The 26,708-nt window shown below is 39.2% G+C and overlaps 3 protein-coding genes across 3 annotated transcripts in view; 2 read left to right on the plus strand and 1 right to left on the minus strand.

Annotated features, from left to right (window-relative positions):
- Positions 1-621: 621 nt before the first annotated feature.
- Positions 622-7,826, plus strand: LOC119834961. The gene is made up of 5 exons (XM_038359524.1): positions 622-1,088; positions 1,716-1,949; positions 2,640-2,753; positions 3,609-3,966; positions 4,240-7,826. The coding sequence occupies exons 1-5, from the start codon at positions 951-953 to the stop codon at positions 4,542-4,544; spliced, it is 1,149 nt and encodes a 382-aa protein (XP_038215452.1). The 5' UTR covers positions 622-950; the 3' UTR covers positions 4,545-7,826.
- Positions 7,827-8,863: 1,037 nt separating this feature from the next.
- On the minus strand, positions 8,864-12,333 carry LOC119834966. The gene is made up of 6 exons (XM_038359534.1): positions 11,908-12,333; positions 11,715-11,840; positions 11,525-11,566; positions 11,309-11,376; positions 10,148-10,351; positions 8,864-9,998 (listed from the first exon to the last, which is right to left on the minus strand). Exons 1-6 carry the CDS (start codon positions 12,245-12,247, stop codon positions 9,912-9,914), a joined length of 867 nt encoding a protein of 288 aa, XP_038215462.1. The 5' UTR covers positions 12,248-12,333; the 3' UTR covers positions 8,864-9,911.
- A 464-nt stretch (positions 12,334-12,797) lies between these two features.
- Positions 12,798-26,708, plus strand: part of LOC119834900 (vacuolar protein sorting-associated protein 13D) — a 32,031-nt gene continuing 18,120 nt past the window's right edge. Inside the window, exons 1-31 of the mRNA XM_038359419.1 lie at positions 12,798-13,097; positions 13,277-13,467; positions 14,748-14,927; positions 15,156-15,401; positions 15,540-15,707; positions 16,005-16,158; positions 16,419-16,600; positions 16,741-17,060; positions 17,314-17,509; positions 17,741-17,916; positions 17,993-18,173; positions 18,302-18,482; positions 18,917-19,058; positions 19,158-19,281; positions 19,454-19,626; positions 19,919-20,063; positions 20,144-20,322; positions 20,421-20,560; positions 21,170-21,442; positions 21,741-21,895; positions 22,151-22,292; positions 22,594-22,836; positions 23,004-23,175; positions 23,401-23,529; positions 23,863-24,025; positions 24,271-24,426; positions 24,749-24,913; positions 25,229-25,355; positions 25,574-25,710; positions 25,955-26,194; positions 26,463-26,642. Coding sequence (XP_038215347.1) covers positions 13,001-13,097; positions 13,277-13,467; positions 14,748-14,927; positions 15,156-15,401; positions 15,540-15,707; positions 16,005-16,158; positions 16,419-16,600; positions 16,741-17,060; positions 17,314-17,509; positions 17,741-17,916; positions 17,993-18,173; positions 18,302-18,482; positions 18,917-19,058; positions 19,158-19,281; positions 19,454-19,626; positions 19,919-20,063; positions 20,144-20,322; positions 20,421-20,560; positions 21,170-21,442; positions 21,741-21,895; positions 22,151-22,292; positions 22,594-22,836; positions 23,004-23,175; positions 23,401-23,529; positions 23,863-24,025; positions 24,271-24,426; positions 24,749-24,913; positions 25,229-25,355; positions 25,574-25,710; positions 25,955-26,194; positions 26,463-26,642 — 5,457 coding nt within the window. The 5' untranslated portion in view covers positions 12,798-13,000. The remainder of the gene's footprint in view (positions 13,098-13,276; positions 13,468-14,747; positions 14,928-15,155; positions 15,402-15,539; positions 15,708-16,004; positions 16,159-16,418; positions 16,601-16,740; positions 17,061-17,313; positions 17,510-17,740; positions 17,917-17,992; positions 18,174-18,301; positions 18,483-18,916; positions 19,059-19,157; positions 19,282-19,453; positions 19,627-19,918; positions 20,064-20,143; positions 20,323-20,420; positions 20,561-21,169; positions 21,443-21,740; positions 21,896-22,150; positions 22,293-22,593; positions 22,837-23,003; positions 23,176-23,400; positions 23,530-23,862; positions 24,026-24,270; positions 24,427-24,748; positions 24,914-25,228; positions 25,356-25,573; positions 25,711-25,954; positions 26,195-26,462; positions 26,643-26,708) is intronic.

Below are 26,708 nucleotides of genomic sequence, written 5' to 3' on the forward strand. Positions count from 1 at the left end.
TTTTATTTTAATCATGTCTATATAGAAGTATCCTCATATTAACTTCAAGTTTTAAATGAGATAAATAATTCTTTATACCTCACAAAATTGTGCTTATTGCACTTCACTAGTTTCATAATTCATTAGTTTCTTAATGCAGAAAGATCTCTAATCAAACGAGATGATATGCTGATTGCTGACAAAAAAAAATCTGCAATTTTTTTTTTTAAAGCCAAGTTTAAATATATAAATGATTTAAGTTCTATGTACCTAGATGCGATTTAAACTTTCAAAATGTGTTTATAATAAGGTTCAAATCGAAATGATTCTGTGTGTCGGAAACCACCCTAACTACTAAATTTAGGATGCTAATTCATTGAATACTTAATACCATTCTAAATTCAGTAAGTGTAGTGTAATAAGCGCATGTGGTAAAAATGATAAACAAGTTGTAAAAAAAATGACAATATAGCTTTTAATTCTTACGTTGTTGGCGGTGGAGGTCTACCGACTTACATAAAAAACTTAAAATTAACGGTGCCATATTATGTGAGTACAATATTAATCTGTGCATGTCGATGTCAATTCATAATTGAATATAAAAAAAGCTATTTCAATGTCAAAATATAAAACTAGCGATAAAGAAATCCGCTTCGCCTTCTAGTGAAGTGAAGCATTTTAACGTTTACAACGCATATTTTTACTGAAAACTTTACCCAAAAACGTATATAACTTAATTTAAAATAAAAGTCAACAGCTATTCAGATAGCATAAGTTTTATATAATGTTTATATAATTTTTTCTTAGGGCGTAAGGTGTTCCGTCATAAATATTGATTTGTTTGGGGATCAAAGAAATCGTTTTAAAATGTGAAGGAACTGTCTAAACCCTTTGGTTGGTTCATGCTATCCGCGTTATAACTAAATAATGAGAGAAAAGTTTCATTGGGTAGAAGCAAGAATGCATTCAAGATGAAAACTAAAAGTTTCTTGTTGTTTTCGACGTCGGTTTTCGCGATAAGTATATTCCTGATAGTATTTCACTCGCAACCGCCACAGTCTTTTCAAAATATTGTTTCACAAACGCATCAACATATTAAGGACTTTCAGGTAAATATATTTTGTTTTTTCTTTGAGAATAATATTCTATAAATTATTGAAACTTGTAAGGAAAACTTTAGTAATCTCCATTTAATTTATATAAGTAATAGCATAACTAATATCTCCTAACTTTTGTTTAATTGCCTGCCACAGACGAATAAGAATAATATTGAATTTCTTTGAAAGAATAATAATTGAAATATGTATATTCTTTTTTGATTTTTCAAGAGACATTACAAATGAAAGAAAATTTTAATTCAAAGAACTAATGATGAAGAGGATAAACATTACTCCTGTCAATTACAGGCAATTAGAATTTTTTTTTTGGGGACATAAAACCGAAAGAGTAGAAGAAATTCTATTACTATGGCGGGATCACGGGTGGCCAAGAGTCTAGGCGTTTCTATGACATGGCAAAAATACGCAAATCCGGCCTGGGGATAAATTTTTTCTATTCTTTCAAAATTTCTCATTTATAAAGCATTTCAATGCTATAAAACTAAAAATAAATTACAGGCAAATGATATTATAACACCTTTTTACAAACAAGGATAGAAGAATAAAGGACATTATAGTGTTGGAAGTAATATACATATTTTAATCTGAATCTGAACATAGCAGGTATCTTTGCCTCAGGAACAGTTACGAGATGTGGAGGAAAGACACCTGGTGCAAGAGGAGCGATACCTAGCGCTGGTGGGGCTGTCTGGACACGTGGAGGCTTGGAAGAACACCACACTGCCTGTCATTGTGACACACGCTAGGAATGATGAGCATGCTCTCGTGGTAGCATTTATACGGGCAGTGCAGAAGTTGCCATACACTATACTTGTCTATAATATTGGCCTCAAACCATACTCTTTGAATGTGGTAAGTTTTATGTCTGCTATATCATTATTTTAATGCTTTATAAGAGTTAAATATTGTTAGATTATTTATAGTCTTTGTCTGGTATATGTATTTTGATTGTATAAAATATTAAATTTTTGCAAAAGTTTTTATATGTGTAACTTTCCAGCTTGGACCCTTGACTAGCAAGTACATGATAAATACAGATAGTTTATCCATTTATTTCTCATCATGCACTTGAGTTGGCTTATATGGGTAGTTACTTTGAGATCCATATCTTATCACATTATCTGAAGTTATACAATGGCTTTGAAGTGGGCTCACCTTTGCAAACATGAACATATACTGAAATTGTAAACTATGTCCTGCTACTTGTATTATTCATCAGAACTTGCTTTTAATATTATTACAAGCTTATAGTTTCTAAATTATAATTTTGGGAGATAGTATTAACTAAAATGCTTTCTTTTTTATTAATATGCCTATATTAACTTGACCTTTATTTGTATATGGCTGACTCATTTCACTCTATTTTGACCCACTTTATGTACAGATTTAATTGAAAATTTATACCCTTATTATCATCAGATCAATTCAGTTATTTATGAGTCTACTTTATTATTCTCATTAAGATTGCCAGGAATAAACAAAATTTCTTCCTTTTTACTCTTTAATTGATTCTGTTGTTGTAGCATTACTTTTATATTTCAGGTATCAAACTACTGTAATTCTTCAAAATGTGCAGTGATGGACTTCGATCTCAGCATGTTTCCCTCTCATGTTGCTGATGAGAGCATCACAGCCTTCCGACCCCTCATCATACAGGTGAGATTAAATAAAAGGAAAAATGTGGTGATGATAACCCCTCTCCTGTTTGATAATGTTCATGTTAAATGTTACTGGAAAAGGCACTCGGTTGTTATATATATGTTTTCTTTCTGCAGAAGGTTGACAATAGACATTTGATACTCAAGTTACTTATGTAGTATTAAGTTTTGGAAATCCAGTTAGTAAGAAATACTGCATGAAATACATACAAACTATTTGTTTAGTTACTTAGTGTAAGTCATCCATTCATTAAATATATATATATATATATATATATATATATATATATGGTTGCCTGTCACAATGTCTGTGTGAACTATGATTTTTTGGAATAGTATAATGTGTATATTTAAATAAAAATTTTGCAATGGATTTCGGTTCAACCAAATATAATCGATTAGCAAATTGTTTTTGTCTAAATCTAGTAAAAATTAATAAGGAAGTTATGTGACAAGTTTTATTTAGAGAAAATGTCGTGAGTCAGCTACAATTAACCTTTGTAACCGACCTCTATGGGAGTCTTACATTGTTACAATGATGATTAACATGAATAATGACACTCATCTTGTGAGTATATATATTAAATATTGTCACTAGGTGCAACTCCAATATGTCAATGATAGCCAAATAAATTATGTTTGTGTATATAGTAAAATATACCATATGCATTTAATAAAAACATGTTATTAAATTGCGTCACAAGTGACAAGTCATAATTGACCGTCTCATTACGTGTGATTACATAGAGTAATTGTCTAGCATTGCTATATTTTTTGCAGTAAGAAATGGGTTTGGGTAATCATTTATTGATATTTTTATGGATAAACAATCCATTTATGTTATTATTTATAGCACGCACTGAGCCGCGTGGGTGGGGTAATATATTGCGAGACGACGCAGCGTTGGCGCGGCACGGCCGCCGCGCTCGCGGACGTGTGGCGGCGCGCGGCCGGCGAGGGGGCGGCGCCGGGGTCGGGGAGCGGGGAGGCCGCGGGGCCGCTGGGCGTGGTCGCGTGGCCGCGGCGCGCCGCCGTGACGTCGCTGACGCACCCGCACATGTTCACGTACTTCCACGCGGACGTGGACGACTTCCTGTTCGTGCAGATGCTGGACACGTCGCGGCTCGTGCTGGCGGCGCGCCCGCGCCTCGCCGACGTCATGCGCCCCTGGGTGCAGTGCGCGCTCACCAGCGATTGCATCATGCCTGTCGGTCTGTTGCACTCCTTTTATATTCGTTATTAGACATTTTATTATTTGTTGACTGAATTTTATTATCCATTGTTTTCAAATTTCGAGTTTTCTAGGAGAACACAATGTTTTGTTTATATTCTAATTAGATTTATATTTAAAAATGTAAACAAATTTCGCTCAAATGCTACAATTATTTGTTTTTGGAAAGGTTTACTAACATCATTACCAATTAAAAAAATAGGAATTTATAAATCTTTAAGATGAAATAAGAAATGATGATCGTCGTTTGCAGGCGCGCAGTCGGACGGGTGCCGGTTCGACAAGAAGCCGCAGTACCGCTACTCGGGGTGCCACGGGCAGGACGCGTCGGCACTGAGCATCATCCTGGGGCTGCGCAGCGGGTTCGAGGAGGGCGGGTACGCGGCGCGCGCGCACCCCGCGCCCTGGGGCCGCGCCTCCGCGCGCGCCGCCAGCACGCTGCTCGCGCAGCTCGAGCGCAACGCCACCACCACGCCCGCCGACGCCGACGAGCGCACCGACCGCGCCGACCGCGCCGACCGCGCCGACCGCACCGACCGGACGGACCGCGACGTCTAGCGCCTCCCCTCCGCACCGCCCTCCCGCGCATCCGAAACCACTCCTACTGTTCAATCAAGATAAATCAATTGACTGGCGACAAACATGTCGCCGGAGGAATGAAGGTTGAATGCTTCGACCCAAACTCTTTATTGATTTCCAAACGAGATGGTATAGCGCGATATGAAAATAAGTGCCATCAGCTACAGGGAAGAAGTGATTGAACGTCGGTATTGGATATGAAGCGTGCGGCGGTGGCGCCATCTGCCCGACTCCCACAAGACGACCGTTGGCGAGCACTCCCGGTTCTCGAACATTATATTATAACCGATATATATAACGACTTACGAGTAGTGGTTTATACGAATATTCGGTTCGAATACTAAGTGATGAACGATATCTGCGCTGTTGTGATGTAACCTGAGTTATGTTTTTGTACAAAATTATTGTTAAGTTTATGCAATTGGAATGAATCGAATCACGTTATATTCCGTAATAGATAAAATGTTGTGAATTTGTTTATATTAAAGATAGTGGGAACAAGGAACCTGAATGTATTGCCTAAAATAATTGTCACACTGAGATTCTGTACTGTGATAAATCACTGTTAAGTCTATTAAAAGTATAGATATGTGTGCTATATCCATGACATTAGGGCACAACCTGGTGAATGTTATATTTCATAGCAATATAACATGTTAATATTGAGTGAGTAACTTATTCATTTAATTTAGTGTCACTTGTTACTAAACTTTAAATAAAAATAATGTACTTTAATTTATTTTACACATAAGGTTTTTGAAATATAAATATTTTATTGCAAATAAAAAAGCAGAAGAAACGTCGGTTCATTCCAATCCGCACGCGTCGCTGGTTGTATGGTTTTTTGTAAATATATGATTATGTTATTGATAAGCATCACTGCATGACAACATTGTATTGAACGCAAGCACAAAAATATGATCTCAAAATTTAAGTTCCTGGAACTTTTGCTATATTCCTTGTACATTATTTGGTATTCACTTTGTATAGTTTTCTTTTATTATATTTTTTATAATAATTGCAATTATTTAGGGTCAACAGTCACTGGCGACTTGATTTTTACAAGTTATACAACGTTATAAAAGGAATGAGTTTCATTTATAATATTATACATCATTTTATGAAACTGAGATACCGTAATTAGATCTGATCATCATAAAAGTTTCCGCAGTGAAAGTCAAGTTTTAACCACATAATATTTTGTATTACAAATATTTGTATTTAAATTTGTAAACCATTTCGTTTAATCTACAATTTTATACCACTTGTATACGTATCAAACTTGTATAACGCCTTTTTTTTTTCATCATATGGTATCAGAGGACCATTTTATGTTATTGTTTAATACACGCAATTTTATTTAGTGTAATTATTTGCTTTTCGATTATCATACGTGTTCATTATCGTTTAGAATATATTTTTGTGTATCATACAAGCAATAGTAGAGTAGAGGGCTGTTTTATAAAAAAGCATTTAGATTTAAACATAGCATAGTGTTGGAAGTTGTGTGTAAAATAACACGGAATGCATATGTTTTGGTTGTCAATTGTAAAAAAAACTCAAATTTAATTTTTTTTCTACATTTCTATGTAGATCTTATATGGTAACATTAAAATTCAAAAGTAAAAATAAACATAATTGAAACAGCGGAATATCTTAAATTCACGTTATTTTATACATCGCTCTTTCTACACGTATAATTGACATTATTTACCTGCATAGCAGAAGATTATTTATGACATTTAATCATTTGCGCATAATTTTGAATATATAGCTTCAAATGTATCCAAGTACAACTTTAGTGAGATTTTGTCTATACAATATTTACTTTATATAGTAAAACAGCAAATAGTATAGCAGATAATAGTTATAATACATAACTGATAGTATGTTTTAAATACTTAAACGATTCGAAAAATTGTCCCTATTGTTGCTAATATTAGCTATAATTTAATGTATTCCAATTTTAAAGGCATCTATGTATTCAGTATTAAGTATTTATTACATTCAGCAAAAGAAAATCTGTATAATTCGTGCTAGACAAGTTCTGCAAAATGTAACAATAGTTTTTATATGTTTTATAAGAAGGTCATTTTCATGTCTAAGAAGACTTACTACCTTACGTAGCCATGTTGCAGTTATAGAAAATCCTCATACAACTGTGGCATCTTACGCAGTCCACATACACCCGGAATGGCTTGAAGGGTTCGTAATCTGAATTCATATAATTATCAGAAAGACCGGAATATCTTACGGTATCACCATGTTCCATACATATTTTGATTCAAAAGATTAATTAACAAAATTGTTCCTGTTTATGCTTTTATTACTGTGTATGTTTCATTCGATTACTAAAGGATGAAACCAATATTTCCTTTTTTCATTAATTATTGTTATTTATACATAAAATAAATGTCATAAGAAACAATTCTGGCCTAAAAATAGAAGATTTCTGATTATTATAAAAAATTAAAATATGTGTTGTACATGCTACTGAGAATCAGATTATGGATAGAGAATCTGACGAGAATCTGAGAATTCAGATGGGCAATCCCACTTTAGGCCAGCCTCAAACTTCATTTATCATTAGTTATCGCTGTAAAGCTCGCGATGTATGTTAATTGTTCGAATTAATTATAAAATCCCTCGTGGCTCGTCCTTGATGGTGCGTTTTCGCTTTTGTTTTGCAACAACTTTGATTTTCTTCTCGTGATATTGAAATGTGTTATGTAAAAATATAACTTAGCGCAATTAAATTAGGATATTCCATACCATTCCGAGCATTAATGAAGCATTTGCTGAAATTGCGGTGGCCTGGCGTCGCTTCAGTAATGCCGCTCACTCGCATCTGTATGAATACGCAAACCTACAAGTGTGTGGATTTACAAATGTTTTTTCCTACACGCGTTGTTCGAATGTTTGCATGCAAGCGAGTCACCCGAGTTACGCTATTGTATATTGTCGAACGCGAACTAGTCTTTTCATACTTTATTGTTATAAAATAATAAATGCGCTTGTCCTAAGGTCCAATAATTTTAGTATATTTAATGTTGTATCTTGTGCAATAATAATATAATTTAAAGTTTTTGTAAATTTGTTCGATATTAAGACTTGCAAAAGACAAATTATTATCTGTTTTCTGATAACAATATTGTGTATACTTAGGAATATGACTGCTAGAAAAATGTAAGACGTCTCCAGAACGAATCGCTTTATTCTATCCCACCCAGCCATTAATGTTGTAATTGTTTCGTCAATTAATTATATAGGGATCGCAATTGGATTTTAATAGTGTTGCTCCAATAGACAAAAATATGAGATAAGATAAAAGCATAATAAAATTCGGAAGGTACACTATTTCAATATCTTCTAGGTGAACAAAAGTTGAGGAAATTTTTAGTACATACCTGCAATTAGAAGTTTGAAGATGTTTTCAAACATTTATTAGCCATTATGTGTTAAAAGTCGTGATACATGTATTATCAGAATTGAGTTTTGTCACGTAGTCCGCTCATAAGCATTACATATCGTACAGTTTTTTACTTGTATTTAAAGCTTCGCACATATTTATTAAATATTCCAATATCATTGAATAAATGAGTATTGAAAAGTTTTGTTTTATTTAATCTACACTAATTTTATAAAGAGGAAGAATTTGTTTGTTTAAAATAATAAATAATGGATAAACTCAAAACTACTAGACTGAGTTAAAATTTTTTTAACCATTAGAATATGTAACACAGCAAAGCCGTGGCGAACGTGGTGGTGGAACTGGTTAGTCGGCTGATGGTAAGCGATACCACCACCAACGAACAGTCGGAGAAGCGTAAGGCAGATTGCACACAATACTCCTCTACAAATAGCTTGGGTTTTTGGATTGACTTCGAATTAAGGAAAGGACTGAAAAGAGTAAGGAAAAGGATATGACGAACCCATTCACCGAACGTTGAACATTTATTTTCCGCAGTTACTAATTAGTAGTAAGGAAAAATGCATAACTTCCTACTAATACTCGATCAGTTTAACCATTAATCGTTATTATGTCTCATGACAACGCTCCTTCCGCCCAAACTAACCTAAGATAGAATACGGACACCTAGCTTAAGAATGTACAATTTAATTTTTGAATTTGTTTACTGCCGTACCCAAAGTTTTAGCAATAAAAATATATTTATTACATGTCCAGCGATTTGAGGCTCTGAGCCATCTGCTGTCTAGAACTAAACCACAGTAGAGCTATCTCAGAACTAGGCAAATGTAGAAGTAGATTAATGAATAGGGAAGGCAAAAAAAAAACATTATATTTACAACATTTAATAAACTTCTATTCTAAATAATAAAATTTGTAATTGTAACGTATAATTACAGTTAATACACGATTAGTAAATAAAATTAGTATTTACATATACATACAAACAATTAAGCGGCCGTAGAGCGTACTTCACTACATATTGCTTAATTCTATAAATATGGTGCTTATAATATTCGTACAACCCTGACTAGTCGCTACGTACCTAAGGACAATTACGATACGTATGAAAATTATATTAAATTGTGCCGTCTAGAATTTAGAGAGAATTGGCAAGTATCGTTTATTAGGCCTATTTAAGGCTATATGGAATTAAAAAATTATACACTTAAGTAAATTGTTAAAAACCTCACTCATGGGCCAGTAAGCCCAAAAGAAGTGCAGTTTTAAATGCATTAATGTTGTACATTTTGTTAACAAAGCTACCTTTTTCTTAATATTTATGGTTAGGTACGAGATATTAGTGTACGCCACGCAACTTTGGGGTCATTTAGAATAAATACTCGCCAACACTGTATAGACACAGATGAAGAGCAAAGCGGCATATAGTTAAACAGTATTTCATAGCGAAAAATATATCGTTTATAAGTCATATTATTAATAAATATATCGTTATTAAATCTATACATAAAGTAATTCGATTTATCGGAAGCATTTATATTTCGTGTCGCTAAGGAACATTACATAATAATGTAATATTGAGTATTTAGTATTCCATCATTTTAATAGAAAAACAAATATAATGCTATATTAAAAAATAATGAGAAATATTATATTGAACAAATATTTTTGATTAATGCACATTTATTTTTTCATTAGGAATAAATTCACAAATCCTGAAATTCCGTATAATAAACCTTAATATGAATATTTAGTTATATAAGCTGTACTATCGTACTAATAAAAATAGATTTTATAGCACTATCCTTTGAAATAGGACTTCTTATACTTAGAAATTCAGTGCAGGTTTGGTTCTAATCACAGTGAGAAGAATAAATTTTCCGCTAAGACTATTCAGTCGAAGGTGATATGAAGTATTAAGTCTCAGGTTTTTTCTCGTCGTCCTTAAAGAGTAATGGAGTCATTCCCAGAAAACAACCCAGTGTGATGCCCAAAACGCGACCCTGTAATAGATTAAAAATATTATTGTTGATTCATTTAAATTAAGATATTTTTCAATAAAAATGATAAAATTCTTTATTTTCAATCACATTGCATATGTAGCTTGAATTCTTGAACTAAAGTTTTTTGGTTTCGAGCGGGCGGCACTCACCACGTTGGCGAAGCGGCGGCTGACGGGCATGTCGAGCTGCACGGGGGACAGCGCGGGCGCGCCGAGGCCGAGCAGCGCGGCGGCGCGCTCCACGTAGTACGAGGAGCCGATGCCGATCACGTCGCTGAACGTGTTGCCGAGCGCCGCCGCCGCCATCGTCGACAGCGTTATGTACGCGCTCATGCTGCTCTCTATGCGATCGCCCTGCAAATCGAATGCGGCATTTGTTATTAACAGAAAGTATAAATATAAAACAGTTGCATGTTAATTAATGTTTTTGTTAATGAGAAGTTCCACAGATTAAAGAGTAATTGTTAGAAAATTTTAAAATCAAACTATAAATTACCAGGATAATAGATGATAAATCTCTCCATTAGCCGACCACAATATTCAAAATAAACACATGAAAGAAATTTTAGTTTAATATCTGGTACTTTTAACATCTTAAGCTTGCCCACTTGTTAAAGGAAAAGATAGACATTCCGTTTTCCCAACAAAGTTTCTATTCTCTTGGGAATTAAAAACTATACATCCTTTCTCAGATCTCAAAATATCTTTGTACCAAATTTCATCCAAACCTGCCCTGAAGTTCCTGAGATTAGCATGTTCAAGCAAACAAACTTTATAACAACTGATGCTCATACATATATTAGTGTATATATGCTGAGGGTAAAGCTAAGTGAATGAAGAAACATGTATTCAAGCTATTCAACATTGCCATTATTAATATATATTTATACATTCTTCTACTAAATACCACTTAATTAACTATAATCATTAGCACAATCTTAGCCAAATACATAACTCAAATAGTATATCAAATTTACTTTACTCAAAAGAATTTAGTCACATACATTGTTATCAACATTATCAAATGATGTTTATTTAGCTTTGATGTAATTGTAGATGCTGTTATCACTTGATAATAACTTTTTTTGTTAATATTAATACTTATTGAGTATACATAAGATGCCAATTTATATTATTTACTTTTTTTTCTTGTTTCTGTCTGATTTATCATGTCAATGTTAATTCAGTGGCTTAGACACGAAAAAGAGACAGAAAGACAGACAGACACACAAATAGAGTTACATTAGCATTAAAAATAGAAGGAGGAATAATGATGAAATCAAATTATGTATTGATAAACAATATACTCACAGCAATTATCATGATGAAATTATCCAGAAATCCAAATCCTATGAATGGTATTGAATTTGCAAGTGATACTGAAAGAAAATTACAAAAAATCCTTATAATTAATAAAAGAAAAGACGGTTGGAATCTCTGTTGTAAAAAACTAGATGTATAAGAGTTGATTTAATATCTTTTGAAATAAATATATAATGATTAAGATTATTTAAAGTTCAAACTTACAATGCAACAGTTCCTTGGTTGTAGGTTTTGGCACAGTAGCAGCTGAAAAGTTTGATTACATTAATACTCTAAAACATAAGTTTAGAATTAAGACTGTATAAGTCATGCTGCTATTTATGGATATACTCTATGACATCATCAGTAAGCAAATTCCGTAAGCCATGTATAATAAGAAGTGGTAAATACATACCATATTTTTTCTTAAGCCAATCCTCAGGAACAGGGCAGTAAGTTCCCGTAGGATCCACATCTCCAAGGGTTGGAACTTTACTAGGTCTCCCCAGCTTCGTTCTCCATCTCTGGCCAGCTAACTTATCTACAACATGCTTTAATTATTAGTTGAGATTTTACCTACATTTTCTTTTATCGGTTAAACAAATTACCTTCGAATTCTTCTTTTATTCTATTTGATTCGTATTCTTGTAGGGCGTTAAATAGTATTTTTCTTTCTTCCTCTTTTAAATGTAATACCAGTTCAGTCGCGTGCGCTTTTGTAAGAGGACCCGATAGCTGGGGTGGGTCCTCGAAATCCTTAGAGGTGGGTCCTAATCCTAAGTTTCGTACATTTATAGCTAAAGGATAGTAACTTTTAGAGTTCAAACACCCCACTGTAGCACTGTAACTGTATCGGATTTGTGGTTTGAAGATATTATTTTGAGTACCAGTGTTAAAACTAAGATAAGACGACCCACTTATTCGTTTAATTATTTTTACAGATTTCATTTTGAAAATACTTATTTTACATTAATCATTTATTCTGAAACAAATTCCGCGACGCTGACTGATATATTTGACTTTTGATTGAAAGCAAAACTGACATAAGACATATGACAATTGACATTAGACGCTAACAGCGGGTGCACACTACGCAAATTCCTGTTGTTCTTTTGTGAAAACATAAGTCCGTACAAAACCCATCGTTCACACGGCATAAGCAAATCATTTTAACGCCAGCCCCTGAAATGCAATAAATTGGGAAAAATATACGTCAACATTTTTATTGTATTAAAATAGCAGCAACTTTATAATAATTAAAATGAAACCTACTTACGGGAGCTTAATTAAGAAAGAACTATATTCACCATAAAAAATATGTAACCCTTATTCGAATTAAATGCATATTCTCTGTTTGTAAATTGATAGAGTTAATATAAAGAAAATTACTATGTACGTAAATTGGGATAATTTTCCTATCATTCAACTTTCAGCTTTCAATATTCAATGGATTATGTCATTCTGTTCATATGTGATTTGACAATTTGTCATCTATGAAATAATAAAAATGTTTCCAAAATATTACATGTACAAGTCCGGAATTAATATTTGCGTATAATATTATTAGCGGTTTTATTATATTCCCATTGTCTATATCTGTATAATTTGAAGTATAGATGTCTAGTCTTTACTAGTTCATTGTAATCTTGGGATAGTGATCATATTTTTATGAAAGTGCTATTGGAAATTTAACAATGCACAATGTTGGAAGGTTTAGTGGCTTGGGTGTTAAACAATTATCTTGGAAAATATGTGGAAAATTTAAATACCGATCAGCTCAGTGTAGCACTTCTTTCTGGTAAGTTGAAAAAATGTAAACAAACCTTTCAACACAAACAGGAAGTACATGTTTCCATACCAGTTTTAAGCATAATTTTCGTTCTTTTCACAAATAATCAGACGAATGTTTAAATTAGGCCGCATTGAAAATGTTATGTGTTGAAGGCATAAAAAATTATTGCTTTATTGATGTTCTAGGTAAGGTTGAACTAGAAAATCTTCCACTAAAGAAAGATGCATTACGGCATTTGGGATTACCAGTGGAGATCAAAGCTGGCTTCATTGGGAAGGTGCAGCTCCAAGTGCCAGTCCGTCAAATCCGATCAGTGCCGTGGCTTATTGCTATTGAGAAACTTTACCTAGTTGCTGCTCCTGTTAATCTAGATGAGGTTAGTTGAATGTCATATTGGATGTGTTCCAAAATTTTAACATAATTTAGATGGATAGATGTGCTGGTATGGATGATATAACTGCCAATATTGATGATGCATATGTGATTAGAGAAATAAGCTGTGTCATGAAATGTGTAATCCTTACTACATCATGGACTTAAGTAGATAGACATTTATTTAAAACGGTCCATAAATAAAGAAATCAAATCAACATATGATCAGTCTTAGAATATGTTTGTGCCAAATTATTATCTATAATTGGTTTTTAATATTTGAAAAACAAAATACTTGCATATACTTTGGTAATTCAATTAGTGTCAATGTAATTTAGTATAGTAGATACTAATGCTCTTGTTTTCAAATACTTGTTAACTGTAACTGTGTCCCACGTTTCTAGGAATGATATATATGATTTTACCTTTTGCCTATTCTGATATTATCATGTTTTAAAAGGGAAATCAAATGTAAATGAAGGTATTTATGTCACTGTTATTCTTCTTTTTCTTCTAATATGATATGATAAAAATTAAATAATTTTGTAACAATGTGATAAATAAGTAACCTTCACCTTTGTCACAGAGATTAGATTATCTGAAAGGATTTTATTATGACTGATGACTGTGACATATCAATGTTTACATTTTTGTTCTAAAATTAGAAAAGAAATGGAACAATTTGTAGAATTTGACACTGAGGTGTTTATTGATTTTGATATGTTACTTCTTATCATGTGAAAATAATAAAAATTCTCTGTTTTGAGAAATATCACTATCAATTGATCACATTTATTTTCTTAGTATAAAATTATTAAATGAAATGTAAACAAAATTGTTTGACCGCCTCCTTGGTACAGTGGTTAACGCTGAGCATAGAAGTGAGGGGTCCTGGGTTTGAATCACGGTCAACAAAATAAGTCACAAAAAAATTTCGGTCTGGCAGGACACAGAAGGCTGATCACCTACTTGTCCATAAAGAAAATGGATCAATGAAACAGATGAATATTATCTGCCCCATACCCAACTTGGGGACACAGGACTTCACTTTTAAACATGTAAAAAGTGTAGATGAGGGGAAGATATGGATTTGTTTCACAAACATAGTAGGATGGCATACATCTTTCATTTTTCATGTAAATATAAAATTAAATAGTTAAATAAAAAAGAGAAAAAAAATCGATAAAGAGACGTGATTCGAAGCTGTTTTTTTCTTTACATGTGACGCCTTAAAATGCTTTGTCAAAAATAATGATTACAAATTTATCTTAAATTGTATTTCAGTGGGATGGTGCTGTGGAAGCTACAATAGCACATGAGCGAAAGGTCTCAATCCTTGATGCGCTAGAAGCCCAGTGGCGAGCTGAACACGAGGCCAGTGACGCGGGTTACTACGCTACATCCTACTCATCATGGCTCAACTACGGGACTGGCTTACTTGCCAATATTGTAGAAAATCTACAGGTAATTTTGGGCTTACAGATAACTGTATGAAAATGATTTGTTGTTTATGTTACTGTGGTACTTATTTATTTTATTAAAACTTAATTCCGATTTGTCGTTTTGTATACCTGGCAAATAAAAATGTTTGAAAAAGAATAGCTTATCATGTTGCTCATATTTTCTTTAGTAGGATACAGTTTAGCTAGATTTTAGAGCCTTCGTAATTACAGCAGCCAAACTAATTTCCAGTTGAAAATAAACGACGTGCACATCCGTTACGAGGACGCGTTGACGTGCGGCGGGCGCGCGTTCGCGTGCGGGCTCGCGGCCGAGGCGCTGGCGGCCGAGTCGTGCGACGCGGGCTGGCGCCGCGGCTTCACGCCGCTCGACGACCCCTGCTCCTTCAAGCTGCTCGAGCTCGTCAACCTGGCGGTCTACTGGGACCCCATGCCGGTCGCCGCTATGATGGCGGACTGCACGCTGACTGAGCTTACCGTTAGTCGATTTAAGAATAGTTCTGTACATTCCTTTATTTATTTATTATGCTATACATTATGTTTACAGACATTAATAAATTTAACGTATTAGTAGTGGAATAATGTTTGACAAACTTTGGGGTGTGGTCGGTTGCAGGAGCGCATGCGCAGCACGTGGGTGGGCGCGCACCAGTTCGTGGTGCGGCCGGCGGGCGGGTCGGCGCGCGTGCGGCGCGAGCGCTGCGAGGCGCCGCTGCGCGACCGCGCGCGGCCCCGCCTCGCCTGCCACCTCACGCTCGACGCCGTGCTGCTGCGACTCACATCGGTATTATATACTGTTCCATTCAAGCCTGTATTCGGCAACTTTTACAAGATATTACAATTATAGTTTTTTAAAGACAAATTTCTAAACTTGTCCAATTCAGTATCTGCAGTTCACAATGAATGTTTTAAAAAGTAAAATTGTACTTTTTATTTTGTTTTTTGGTTTATGTTCATTTTTAAATATTTTTTTTGGTATTTATTTATATTTGCATTCGCACATGTAAATTCGTATGATGTTTGCTGATGATACGCATGAGATAATACGAAGCGCGTGTGTGTGTGTGTGGCGCGTGCGCAGCGGCAGTACGGCGAGATGTGCGGGTGCGCGCGCGGGCTGGAGCGCGTGGCGCGGCTGCGCGAGGCGCGCGCGTCCCGCCCGCTCGTGCCGCTCGCGGCGCACGCGCGCCTCTGGTGGCTCTACGCGCTGCGGGCGCACCTGCCGCACCACACGTGTGAGATATACTATATATTACATACATTTAAATACTATGCATTCCAACATTATTTCTATGGAATGAATTATGGTCATAGGTCGTACATTTTTTTTATTAATTTATTAAAACTATTCTCCCCTAATAAAACAAATTACCTTACAAATTAAAAAATAAACACGTAGTTTTCGTGGTAAAATCCAAGTAATACTCATTATTTTTGGTCTATTGAGTAAAATCGAAAGAAAGTTGACTGATTTCTAAGTGTCTAAATATTTTAGGGATGGACCCAAAGCCAACATGGGAAACGTGTCTGGAGCAAGCGCGCAAGACGCGGCGTTACGTGGAGATCTGTCTCAGCATCCTGTGCAACCCGGCCGCCACGCTGCCACCAGAGGACAAACAAGCCAAAGACGACTTTGAATGGGCCAACCCGCTGTCCGTGCTTAAACTGTGTAGAGAGGTAGCTTATATATTTTTTTGTTAACATGTATAACTAAATGTTACTTTTACAGGGGTAACGATTTCTTTTGTATTATTCCACATTTTTAATTAAATTACTTCTAATGATGACATACATTTACTTCTTATTTAAAAACACAGGTGGCGATACGCAAAGTCCCAGTAACGGCCACAGTGCCAGAACAAACTAGTTCAGGTCGGTCGGTGCTGGTGCGGTGGTTTCCCCAGTGGTGGGGCTGGTACGCGACGCCTTCGGACCCCGCGCCCGACCCCGCCGCCAATCCCCCGGACCCCGCCAGCAACTCGGATCCCGCCCCCGCGAGATTGGAACATGAGATCTTGGATGTTATAGCGGATTCCCTGGATGATAATACTTTGCTAAGGAGAGACGCGCTCTTCGGTCTCTTCGAGTTCACCTTGAACACCGGCTCTTTTGATCTGTGCACTGAGGGCGAAGATGGGTGTGTTCTTTTATTATTTCCTATAGAAGTGTTTTCATTAATACTTTTACAATTTTCTTTATTTTATTTAATAGACAAATGTAAAACTCTTAAATTAATTAAATTTGACATACACATATACATCTCAAATAATTCATAATATAATTATGTATAGATTAGTCATTGTTTTGAATGAATTGAAAACGTATAAAAAAGTGAAATTGATAATGTAGTCTTTAGAGTCGGATGTAACTGAAAAAAAATGATATTTCAGTACCGTGAGCGGCGAGGGGGGCGAGGGTGCGGGTGCGGGTGGGGGGGGTGTGGAGCTGCAGTTCAGCGCGGTGCGCGTGCGCGTGGAGTCGCGGCCGCGCGCCGGCGCGCACTCGCTGCACGCGTCGCTGGGCGCCGTGTGCCTGCGCGACCGGATCAACCCGCGCACGCTCTTTCCAGTGCTCGTCGCCCCCCAGGTACCTGCGGCTTTATCTATGTTATCATAATCGTTACCTTTGTTTTTTAGATAAATTAATTTAAATATTTTTTAGGATAATACTAATTATATAATCAAGAGGTCTATTTAAATAGAATATAGGTCATTTCGTAGAATTTGTGAAATAATATTTTATTAATAAAAAAAATATATAATAGTGTATATTGGCCGTATATCATCAATTTGATCATCAAATTGACAATCACCTCAGGGCATGATCCGCGAAGGGCTGAGCGCGATGAACCCAGCGGCGAGCGCGGCGACGTGGTGGCGCACGCAGCAGGCGCCAACCGTGCCCGCCGCGCCTGCGCCCGCGCCGCCCGACGACGAGCCGCTGTTCCAGTTCACGTATGAGAAACGGCCCCTTGGACTCAACTGTGACCATAGGTGGGTTTTCTTTCGATAGGGGACTAGATAAATGTTTTTAAAGTGGTGAGACTTATATCGTGTTGTGACTGCGCAGGCTGCGCGTGAAGTCCCGCTCGGTGGAGGTGGTGTGGTGCGTGGAGGCGGTGCGCTGGGCGCAGCGCTGGGCGGCGGCGGGCGGCGCGGGGCCGGGCCGCGCCATCGCGCACGTGCGCGACCACACGCGCGCCACGCTGCGCACGCACTACGAGCGGCTGCTGCGCGCGCGCCGCACGCCGGTACCTTGGCGACATTTTCGATCTTTAATTAAAACATTCACACTCCAGTAAAACCTTTGCAGTTGCGAAAAGATGATACAAATCAGAATAAAATAACAATTAATTCTATATTTTCTTTCCAATTTTAGAATGATCGTCGAGCCTGGCAAGTGGAATTGGACATATCAGCGCCGCAGATCTTGTTCGTGGAGGATCTGTGTGATCGAGACGCTTCCGTGCTGGTGGTGGATTTCGGCAGGTTGCGGCTCGCCAACGCCAATTTGGTGGAGGAGGAGGAGCCCAAGCCGCTATCAGTGGATGACGATGAAGGTGGGGATGGTTGCAATTGTGTTGCTATTAAATTAAAGCACAGAAAACTAGGTTTCTAAAAATTATTATCAAAGTTCATACATACGTAAGTTTTTTGGTATCAAATGCAAAAAAAAAAAAACAGTAGAATTGAGAACCTCCTCTTTTAATTTTTAGTTTTATAGCATTGAAATGCTTTTTCTATTCTTTCAAAATTTCTCAACCTCCTCTTTTTTGGAAAACGGTTGAAAAAGTTGATTTACAGTTGAACACACTATTTTTATATCTAGTTATATAAATTAATCGGGGCTGTGCCGCGTAAGTACCGGTAATTATTGCGTAGGTTCTGAGGAACACAACAGGGCTGACCAATGTTTTATATTTCTAACAAAATATCACGTTCCCTAATCATCCATATGGTAGTCAGTTGGTGTAGTGTGTGTGCTCGTGCGCAGAGACGTTCATGACGCCGTGCTCGACGCCGCCGGGCAGCCTGCTGTCGCCGGGCTCGCCGCCCGACGCGCCCGACGCGCCCGGCGCTGCGCCCGCGCCGCGCCCGCTCGACCCCGCGCACCTGCACACCAGCCTCTACGACCGGTACGCTCCGCACCTGCTTGTATACTGTTACGAGCAACTCTTTGATTAAATCAGGAAAATAAGAATTTCAAAATTTCATCTTTTTAAAATTCGTAACAGATACAAGATAGAGCTGAGTGACCTACAGCTGCTTGTGGGGCGCGCGCGTGACAACTGGAAATACGCACACACCAAGGCTACTTCGGCGCTGCATCTTCTCGACCGATTCAGCATCTCATTACAAGTAATTATTTAATAAAAAATTAATTTAATTACTCTTTTTTTTAATATCCTATCCATCTATTGATTCGGTTACTAAAGCTAAGTAATCTGTACGAAATATGAGTATAATCATAGTTTTAATCCAAGTGTGTGGGGAGTGACGCAGTGCAGTAACCAGGCATGCGCGTCCGCAGGCGGAGCGGCGCGTGGTGCAGACGAGCGACCCGCAGTACCCGACGGCGGCGCTGTGCGGCTCGCTGCCCGCGCTCGTGGCGCACCTCTCCGAGCACAAACTGGCCGCGCTGCGCAGCGTGCTCGCCGCGCACACCGCGCGCCGCCCCGCGCCCGCGCCGCACGTGCCGCACCCGTGAGTGCTCCGCACACCCGAGCACGCACGCACGCACACACGCACGCACACACGCACGCACGCACCCACGCAAACTTGCCTTATGCGCCGTCTTTTTCAAGGCTGTGTGGCTGTGTCCAGAATTTAACTCGCTGTTTTGTTTATTGTGTTAATTGACATTTACTTCATAATAACACCTGTACACTTATATAAACTGCCAGATTTAAAATATGATGACTCGTTAAACCTAGTTCTAAACACACATACACATAGGCACATGGAAGTGAACATCATGCAAATAATTTTTCACCAGATCTCCGAACGAAGACGGCTTAGAAGACGACGAAGAAGAGGAAGATAGCAGTATCAGCTCGGAAACAGAACAGTCAGAGTTCTCTACGCACAACAATGCCACACTGCTCTTGTTGCAGTTTGCAATAGATCAGCTTTCTGTAGAGGTATAATATTCTAGACTAAATTGTATTTAATATTGTAGGATTATTTAGTTTTATTTATCTACGTCCCGCCTCCCCCCCAGGTGCAGTCGCGCGGGCGCAGCATCGCGGAGGTGCAGGTGTGCGGCGTGCGCGCGGCGGTGAGCGCGCGGCCGTGCGACACCTCGCTGTCGCTCTCCGTGCACTCGCTGCTGCTGGTGGACGCGCTGCAGACCTACGGCCCGGACTTCGAGCTGCTCGTGGCCAGCCACAAGCACGTGGGGTGTGTGCCTAGTCTGTTCTCTTATTTATAGATAGACGTTAGGCCGCTGTGTCGCCGCTTGACAACATACATATGATTGTTTCCGGTGCCGTTTGCAGCATGGACACGACGTCGGGCAGCATCCGCGGGTCGGAGCCCACGTCGCCCACGTCGCCCGCGTCGCCCTCGTCGCGCGCGCCCCCGCCCGCGCCCTCGCCGCGCGACCTGCACCAGGCGCTGCACTCGCTGCACAACACTTGTGAGACTCTATATATACATCATGTGCTTTATACGCGAACTAATTGATATATTTAAAGGGGAATAATAACAGACATAAAACATATAATAACATAAAAAATAACGAAAATAATGACAAACAAAACACTTTCAAAAAAGAAACAAATGCATTTATTTTTATAATTTATTTATTCATCCATCCAATAAAAAAATGTTAAAATCATACGTTCATTCATTTATCAGCCCATATATGTTCCCACAGCTGGGACACAGGCCTCCTATGAGGGTTCAGACCATAATCCACCACGCTGGCCAAGTGTGGGTTGGCAGATGTCACACGTCTTCGAACTTTATAATTCTCGGAAATGCCGGTTTCCTCACGATGTTTTCCTTCACCGTTTCGAGCCGTGGTGATGTTACCACATATGCAGATAAATTGAAAAATCATTCATTTCCTGCACCTAGCCTGGTCTCAATCCCGACTTATCGGTTTGTGAAATCCGAGGTCCTCACCACTGAGCCACCGCTGCTATATACTATATTATATTATAAATCAGACGTTGCAAAAGCGAATATTCATTCCACAGATATTGTTGCGGCTGATTTTATGTTAAGTTAACTATTCCTGTAGACATTCCTGACGCTGGACGAACAAGTCCATCTCCAAGTTGGATGGCGGGAGCCAGCATGAACTCTAGCTACGGGACCGCTGGGGTCACGGGGCCACGCGGCTACGGCACGGGGTGGGGCAGCGGTTGGGGCTCAGACGGGGCCGCCTGGGGCACGCCTGGGCTCGTGGATTCTGAAGCGCTCATTGCAGTTGAACTGTGTATAGTTAAAGGCGATGGAACTTCTGAAGAATTGAGGATTGCTAATATTCTCTTCAACAATTTGGATGTTATAGGTGACACGTTAACATAGTTTGGATCGTTTTTATATAATTTGTCTTTTTGTCAATACTCGCGCCAGTTTGTAATTGTGTTTCACATTAAGCTTGTCTGTTGAATTTTTAGATATATGTTTCTAAAATCTTGAATATATTATATTCTTTGTCCTTTTTATAAAAAATATGAAGTAACTAATAAGATTGTAACATGTATTAACGCCTAACTATTACGACGTACATTTATTATTACCCCTGGGTACTTTGTTAGGTTATATTCTAGGAACAGTTGTCCTATAGCATATGTTTCACGTCGCAGCGAACCAAGAGACGATAGTGGAGCTGATCGGGTTCGCGCACCGCGTGGCGGGCGGGGGCGCCCCGCCGCCCGCGCACCGCTCGCCGCTCGCGCCCCCCGCCGCGGGGGACACGGGGGACGCGGGGGACGCCGGGGACGCCGGGGACGAGCCCAAGGTGACAAACTTACTATGTGAAGTTAGATATTTACATTCATTGAGAGTTATTTTACTCGAAAAACTGTGATTTTTTTTGGCACATCACACAGAACATTTTTCAAGTGTCGACAATTTTTGTGTCAAGTTTCCATTTTTATATTCAATGGTGTGTTATTTATAAAGCCTCGTTCGTTGTCTGGTTTGAATGGAATGTTTTTGATGAATGCAAATTGTACGTGATTCAGTTCATATAACACTCGGTGCACGCCGGCAGGCGGGCGTGCGGGCGGAGATCACGTTCGACTTCCACCGGCTGGGCGTGCTGCTGCTGCGCGCGGGCGTGCGCGAGGGCGCGCTCGTCGCCAACAAGATCGCCACCGCCACGCTCGGCGACGCGCGCATACAGGCCACGCTCAGTGCGTTACACTTCACTGTCATATTTGCATTCAATAATTGTTGTATCTACTTGACTAAATTACAACTGTGTCATGACAATATTTTACATAATGCTACGTAATAATGTTATTAAAAATCTAACGATTTTGACTTTTTAAAAAACGTGAAAAATTTTAATTAATTTAAAATTACCCTTATTTTTATACTTCATTATCTTTTCAAATAAGTTCTTTCGAACAATAGCATTCAGTTGTTGCTAATTAAAGCTTGCAAACAAATTTGTAAGTCTAATTGGACTTGAAAACTACATTATGAAAACAGACGGTTCGAGCGTTGAAGTGAGCGGCTCCCTGGGCGGGGTGCAAGTGGTGTCAGTATCCGAGAATGCCGGCCTGCACTCGCGCATCCTATCGGCGGGCCGTACCCCTCCTGCCCCGCTGGCCCCACTGGCTCCATTAGCCCCACTGGCCCCGAGGCCGCCAGATACGCAAACGAGTGATGAAAAGGCGTTATTCTTTACTATATCGAGGAATGTACAACCACCTAACGACGATGAAATGCCCGGTAGGTACATGTGTTAAACTTGAATTTGTATTTAGGATCCTAAAATTGAAATAGTATAATCATAGTTAATAAACAATTTACTCATACATCAAAATATGCGTTTAGTTGTGTATAAATAAATATACTAATGCAAATTGTAATATTTACCACGTAATGTGCAATTGTAGTGGTGGAAGTGAACGTGCAGGTGCAAGTAGCTAGCGTGTGGTACACGCATTCCGGGCCGCTGCTGCGGGAGCTGCAGAGCTGCCTCACGGAGTTCAAGCAGTACTTGGCGAACCTCGCACGGTCCATTCGCGCCGCCGCCGCCGACATGGCCATTGGCTTGGTGCATCCCAGGTATCACTTTCGTTTTAAGTTTTGTCTCACAAACACATGGTGCAGTGATCCCACTTTTGATCGCTTGTATGGCATATCTAGATAAACAAGAATTTTCACAGCTTTCTGATATATTAATCTGTCAGATAGAATAACGAATAATTTATTAACCTTTACGTGAAAGTATCATATGGCCTATCAACTATATTATCAGTAATCGGTGACGTCGATTTTGTTTTAATTCAGGACGGACAGTCTGTACGCGAATCCTAAACTATCGCAGTCCACGGAAGGCGTGTCCCCGCGGCGGCGCACCACGAGCTTGGGCAACTCCTTAGATGAGCCTGATAGAGATCCTCACCAATTGATCCTCAGGTATATTAAATTTTATGATTTTTTCTGCATAATATTAATTTCTCAGTTACTTATTTAGGTATTAATTTAAATAAAAAATCCAATTTTGTATTGATGATAATGATTCATAAATTAAATCTAAAGTCACTATTATATATACTAAAAACCATTAAGAGAACTCTATTGATTGTAAGAAGTAGATTTGAATAAATTATTATTATTTCTAACCACATATCCAGGCATTGTATGCATGCAGTAATTCAATAAAGTAGATAACAATAAGGTAGGTAGGTGTAGTTAGGTGGAGTGTAGTCCAGAGTCCAGCTGCATTGGTGACTGTTTGTCGTTGCGCAGCGTGAGCGTGGAGCTGGAGTCGCCGGTGGTGGTGGTGCCGTGCGCGGCGCACAGCGCCAGCGTGTTCGTGGCGCACCTGGGCCGCATGAGCCTCGCCAACCGGCCCGGCGCGCCCGCCCGCTCGCTCTACCGCGTGCGCGTGCGCGACATCTGCCTCGTCTCCGTCAGTATACGCTCACCTCACGCTAAATAATTATATATTATATAAATATAGAGTATACTAATATAGTAAATATATAGTATGGACAATTGAAGTAGCATTACCCATCAAATTTAGATTCAAAAGAGAGAAAAGACTGTAGTGCCTTATTTTTTTTCACTGACACTATTAACTCTTTCATCATTTCTCCTTTTAATTTTGTATCTTTCCTCCATTATTATCCCTAATGGTATTTATTGCACCACCAGCTGGACGTATCGGAGCGGCTGCAGCAGCAGCAGCGGCAGGCGCAGCAGCCGCTGAGCATGCAGGCGCTGTACGACGTGGCGGGCGGGCGGCCCGTGCTGCACGACACCGCGCTGCACCTCGCCGTCGCGCTGCAGGATGCCGATCAGCAGCCGCAGGTACCGGTGTATAACGCCCCACTCGTGGACAGCGCTAGGCTATACTAAACGGAACTTGTAGACTTTAAACTCCTATTTTGTAATTTTTGGAATGAATTGGATGTTTCCCTTTGAAAAAGATTAGCTAAGTCGGTCCAGTTTCTATTAAGTAATGATTTTATATACCGTTACAAATAAAAAAATTAAAATCTGATCTAAAATTGTGTCTATACATAAGCGTACAAATTGTTGCCATAATAATACATTTGCGTATAATAATGATAGTTAAGGTGCGCTATTTAATTTATTTTTTGGTTGGTGAATTTATTATGTACTGTCCCAGTGCCAAGTGGAGGGCAAAGTAGTGGGCGGGCTGCACGTGACGGCGAGCCGCGAGCAGTACGAGCAGCTGCTGGAAACTGTGCGCTGGGTCGCCGGAGACGCGCCCGCGCACCCGCCCGCGCACCCCCCCGCGCACCCGCCGCAAGACGACCCGCTTGCTGATCAGGTCGCTAGTCACTTGGACAGTGCACAAATTATTTCATAGCGTGTTATATTTGAGCCGTTAATATGCTTCAATTGTAGATACACAAATTAATAGAATAATCTATGCTTATCTAAGATTTTTTTGAATGCAACTTGCTACGCTGGGCTGTTTGTTCAGAACCGCCTAGTAGCTAATTATTCTAACGTTGAATAACTGTACAACAACTGTGTAATAATTCCGCTAGACTATTTAAGTTTGGTTTTAAGCATCATCAGCCAATAATGAAACCATCAAAATCAACAGTAACATAAGTTGAAATAATCGTCGTGTGTACAGACGAGCACGCTGGCGGAGGGCGCGGTGCCGACGCTGCGGCTGGACCCGGCGGTGCGCGCCGCCGTGCTGGCCGTGCCGCCCCCCGCGCCCGCGCCGCCGCCCGCGCCCACGCACACCTCCACTATCGGTCTGTTGTTGCCAACGCCACTTTGTGCTATTGCTTTCTTATTTCTTGTACATTTTCGATCTTTTCAACCTTCCTAATACGATTCATTGATGAACGTAATAAATTTATACGTCAATGTCAGTATAAATCTGCACATAGACTTTAGATGAATATTATTTAAAGACAGGAAACATGCTATGAAAACTTTTTTTCGTCATAAAAAAGCATTCTTTTAACAGTGACGTTTGAGTTGCCCAACTTTACGGTGGAGTTGCGCGCCGACCTGGGCGCCGGCGAGCGCAGCCTCGTGGCGCTCACCTTCAGGGAATTCTCGCTGAAGCACTCGCACTTACACCCCCACGAGACCACGCTACAGGTCAGAATAAACGATGAACCATTTTGAATATTTGTAAAATAGTGAGCTAATGCAATTTCTTTAAAGGGTTGGAAAAGTTTCTTGAATTTTGAAATTAAAAATAACTTTTTTTTCATATCAAACTTAAGCTTAAACAATTGAGGACAACCCAATTATTTCCTTTTTTTTTACAACAGTTTTTGTTGTTGTTTTATTTTGCCATTTTATAAAAAAATTAAGTTAACCTCGTACGATGTACCGCCAGGTGTCGCTGTACTCGATCACGATGGAGGACCTGACGAAGGACCCTGACTCTCGGCACCGCATGCTGATGGTGTCGCACTCGCCGCCGATGCCGCCCAAGGCCGTGTTCGTGTCCAAGTCCTGCCCCGACTTCTCCTGGCACGCGAGCGCCGCCCCCGCCCTGCCCCCGGCCCCGCCCTTCGTGCGTCGCCCCTCGCTGCCCTCGGGACTTAATGTCACTGATAATAAATCGGAGAAAGAGGTTAGACCCTATATCAGTTTCTCAGGATATATATGTATGTAATATTTTGTAATTCAATCAGAAATCATCTATTCATTGTTATACTTTGACACAAAAATTCTTAGTCGCACCAGATGAAAACTGGCATAGGGATAAACTATAATCTGCTTTTATTTAAAACTGAAAGCCGAGCCCTTAGTTCGAAGGTTGAAGAATAGTTCCGTTTCTATCGAAATAGTGTTTAATTTAAATAACATTTTAGTTACTCCATAATAAAAATATATTTCAGCGGTTGCGAGAAAAGCAAGATAGCAGATGTGGCCCCACCCCGCCCTGCTCCCCGGTAGAGGGCGCGGCGGGCGGCGAGGGCGAGCCCGGCGACGGGGACGCCGCTGACGATAACCTCGTTTGGGTCTCCGTGCACACGCGAGATCCGCAGCATCCGCACTTCAATGACAAGTTTAATAAGGTTAGTGTGGAGTATGACTCAAAGGACCATAGTCAAAACGTATTGTTTAAGGTTATAAAAAAAAAA

Source organism: Zerene cesonia, chromosome 20, assembly GCF_012273895.1.
Source record: "Zerene cesonia ecotype Mississippi chromosome 20, Zerene_cesonia_1.1, whole genome shotgun sequence".
NCBI classification, from domain to species: domain Eukaryota; kingdom Metazoa; phylum Arthropoda; class Insecta; order Lepidoptera; family Pieridae; genus Zerene; species Zerene cesonia.

What these genes read in the sequence shown, in the direction of transcription:
- LOC119834961 (XM_038359524.1), top strand. Translation starts at nt 951, where the DNA reads ATGAAAACTAAAAGTTTCTTGTTGTTTTCGACGTCGGTTTTCGCGATA. An exon ending in TCCGACCCCTCATCATACAG is followed by an intron (nt 2,754 to 3,608) that starts GTGAGATTAAAT and finishes TATTATTTATAG; the next exon opens with CACGCACTGAGCCGCGTGGG. An exon ending in CGATTGCATCATGCCTGTCG is followed by an intron (nt 3,967 to 4,239) that starts GTCTGTTGCACT and finishes CGTCGTTTGCAG; the next exon opens with GCGCGCAGTCGGACGGGTGC.
- LOC119834966 (XM_038359534.1), bottom strand. Translation starts at nt 12,247, where the DNA reads ATGAAATCTGTAAAAATAATTAAACGAATAAGTGGGTCGTCTTATCTT. An exon ending in AATAAAAGAAGAATTCGAAG is followed by an intron (nt 11,841 to 11,907) that starts GTAATTTGTTTA and finishes AGCATGTTGTAG; the next exon opens with ATAAGTTAGCTGGCCAGAGA. An exon ending in GCCGCCGCTTCGCCAACGTG is followed by an intron (nt 9,999 to 10,147) that starts GTGAGTGCCGCC and finishes AATCTATTACAG; the next exon opens with GGTCGCGTTTTGGGCATCAC.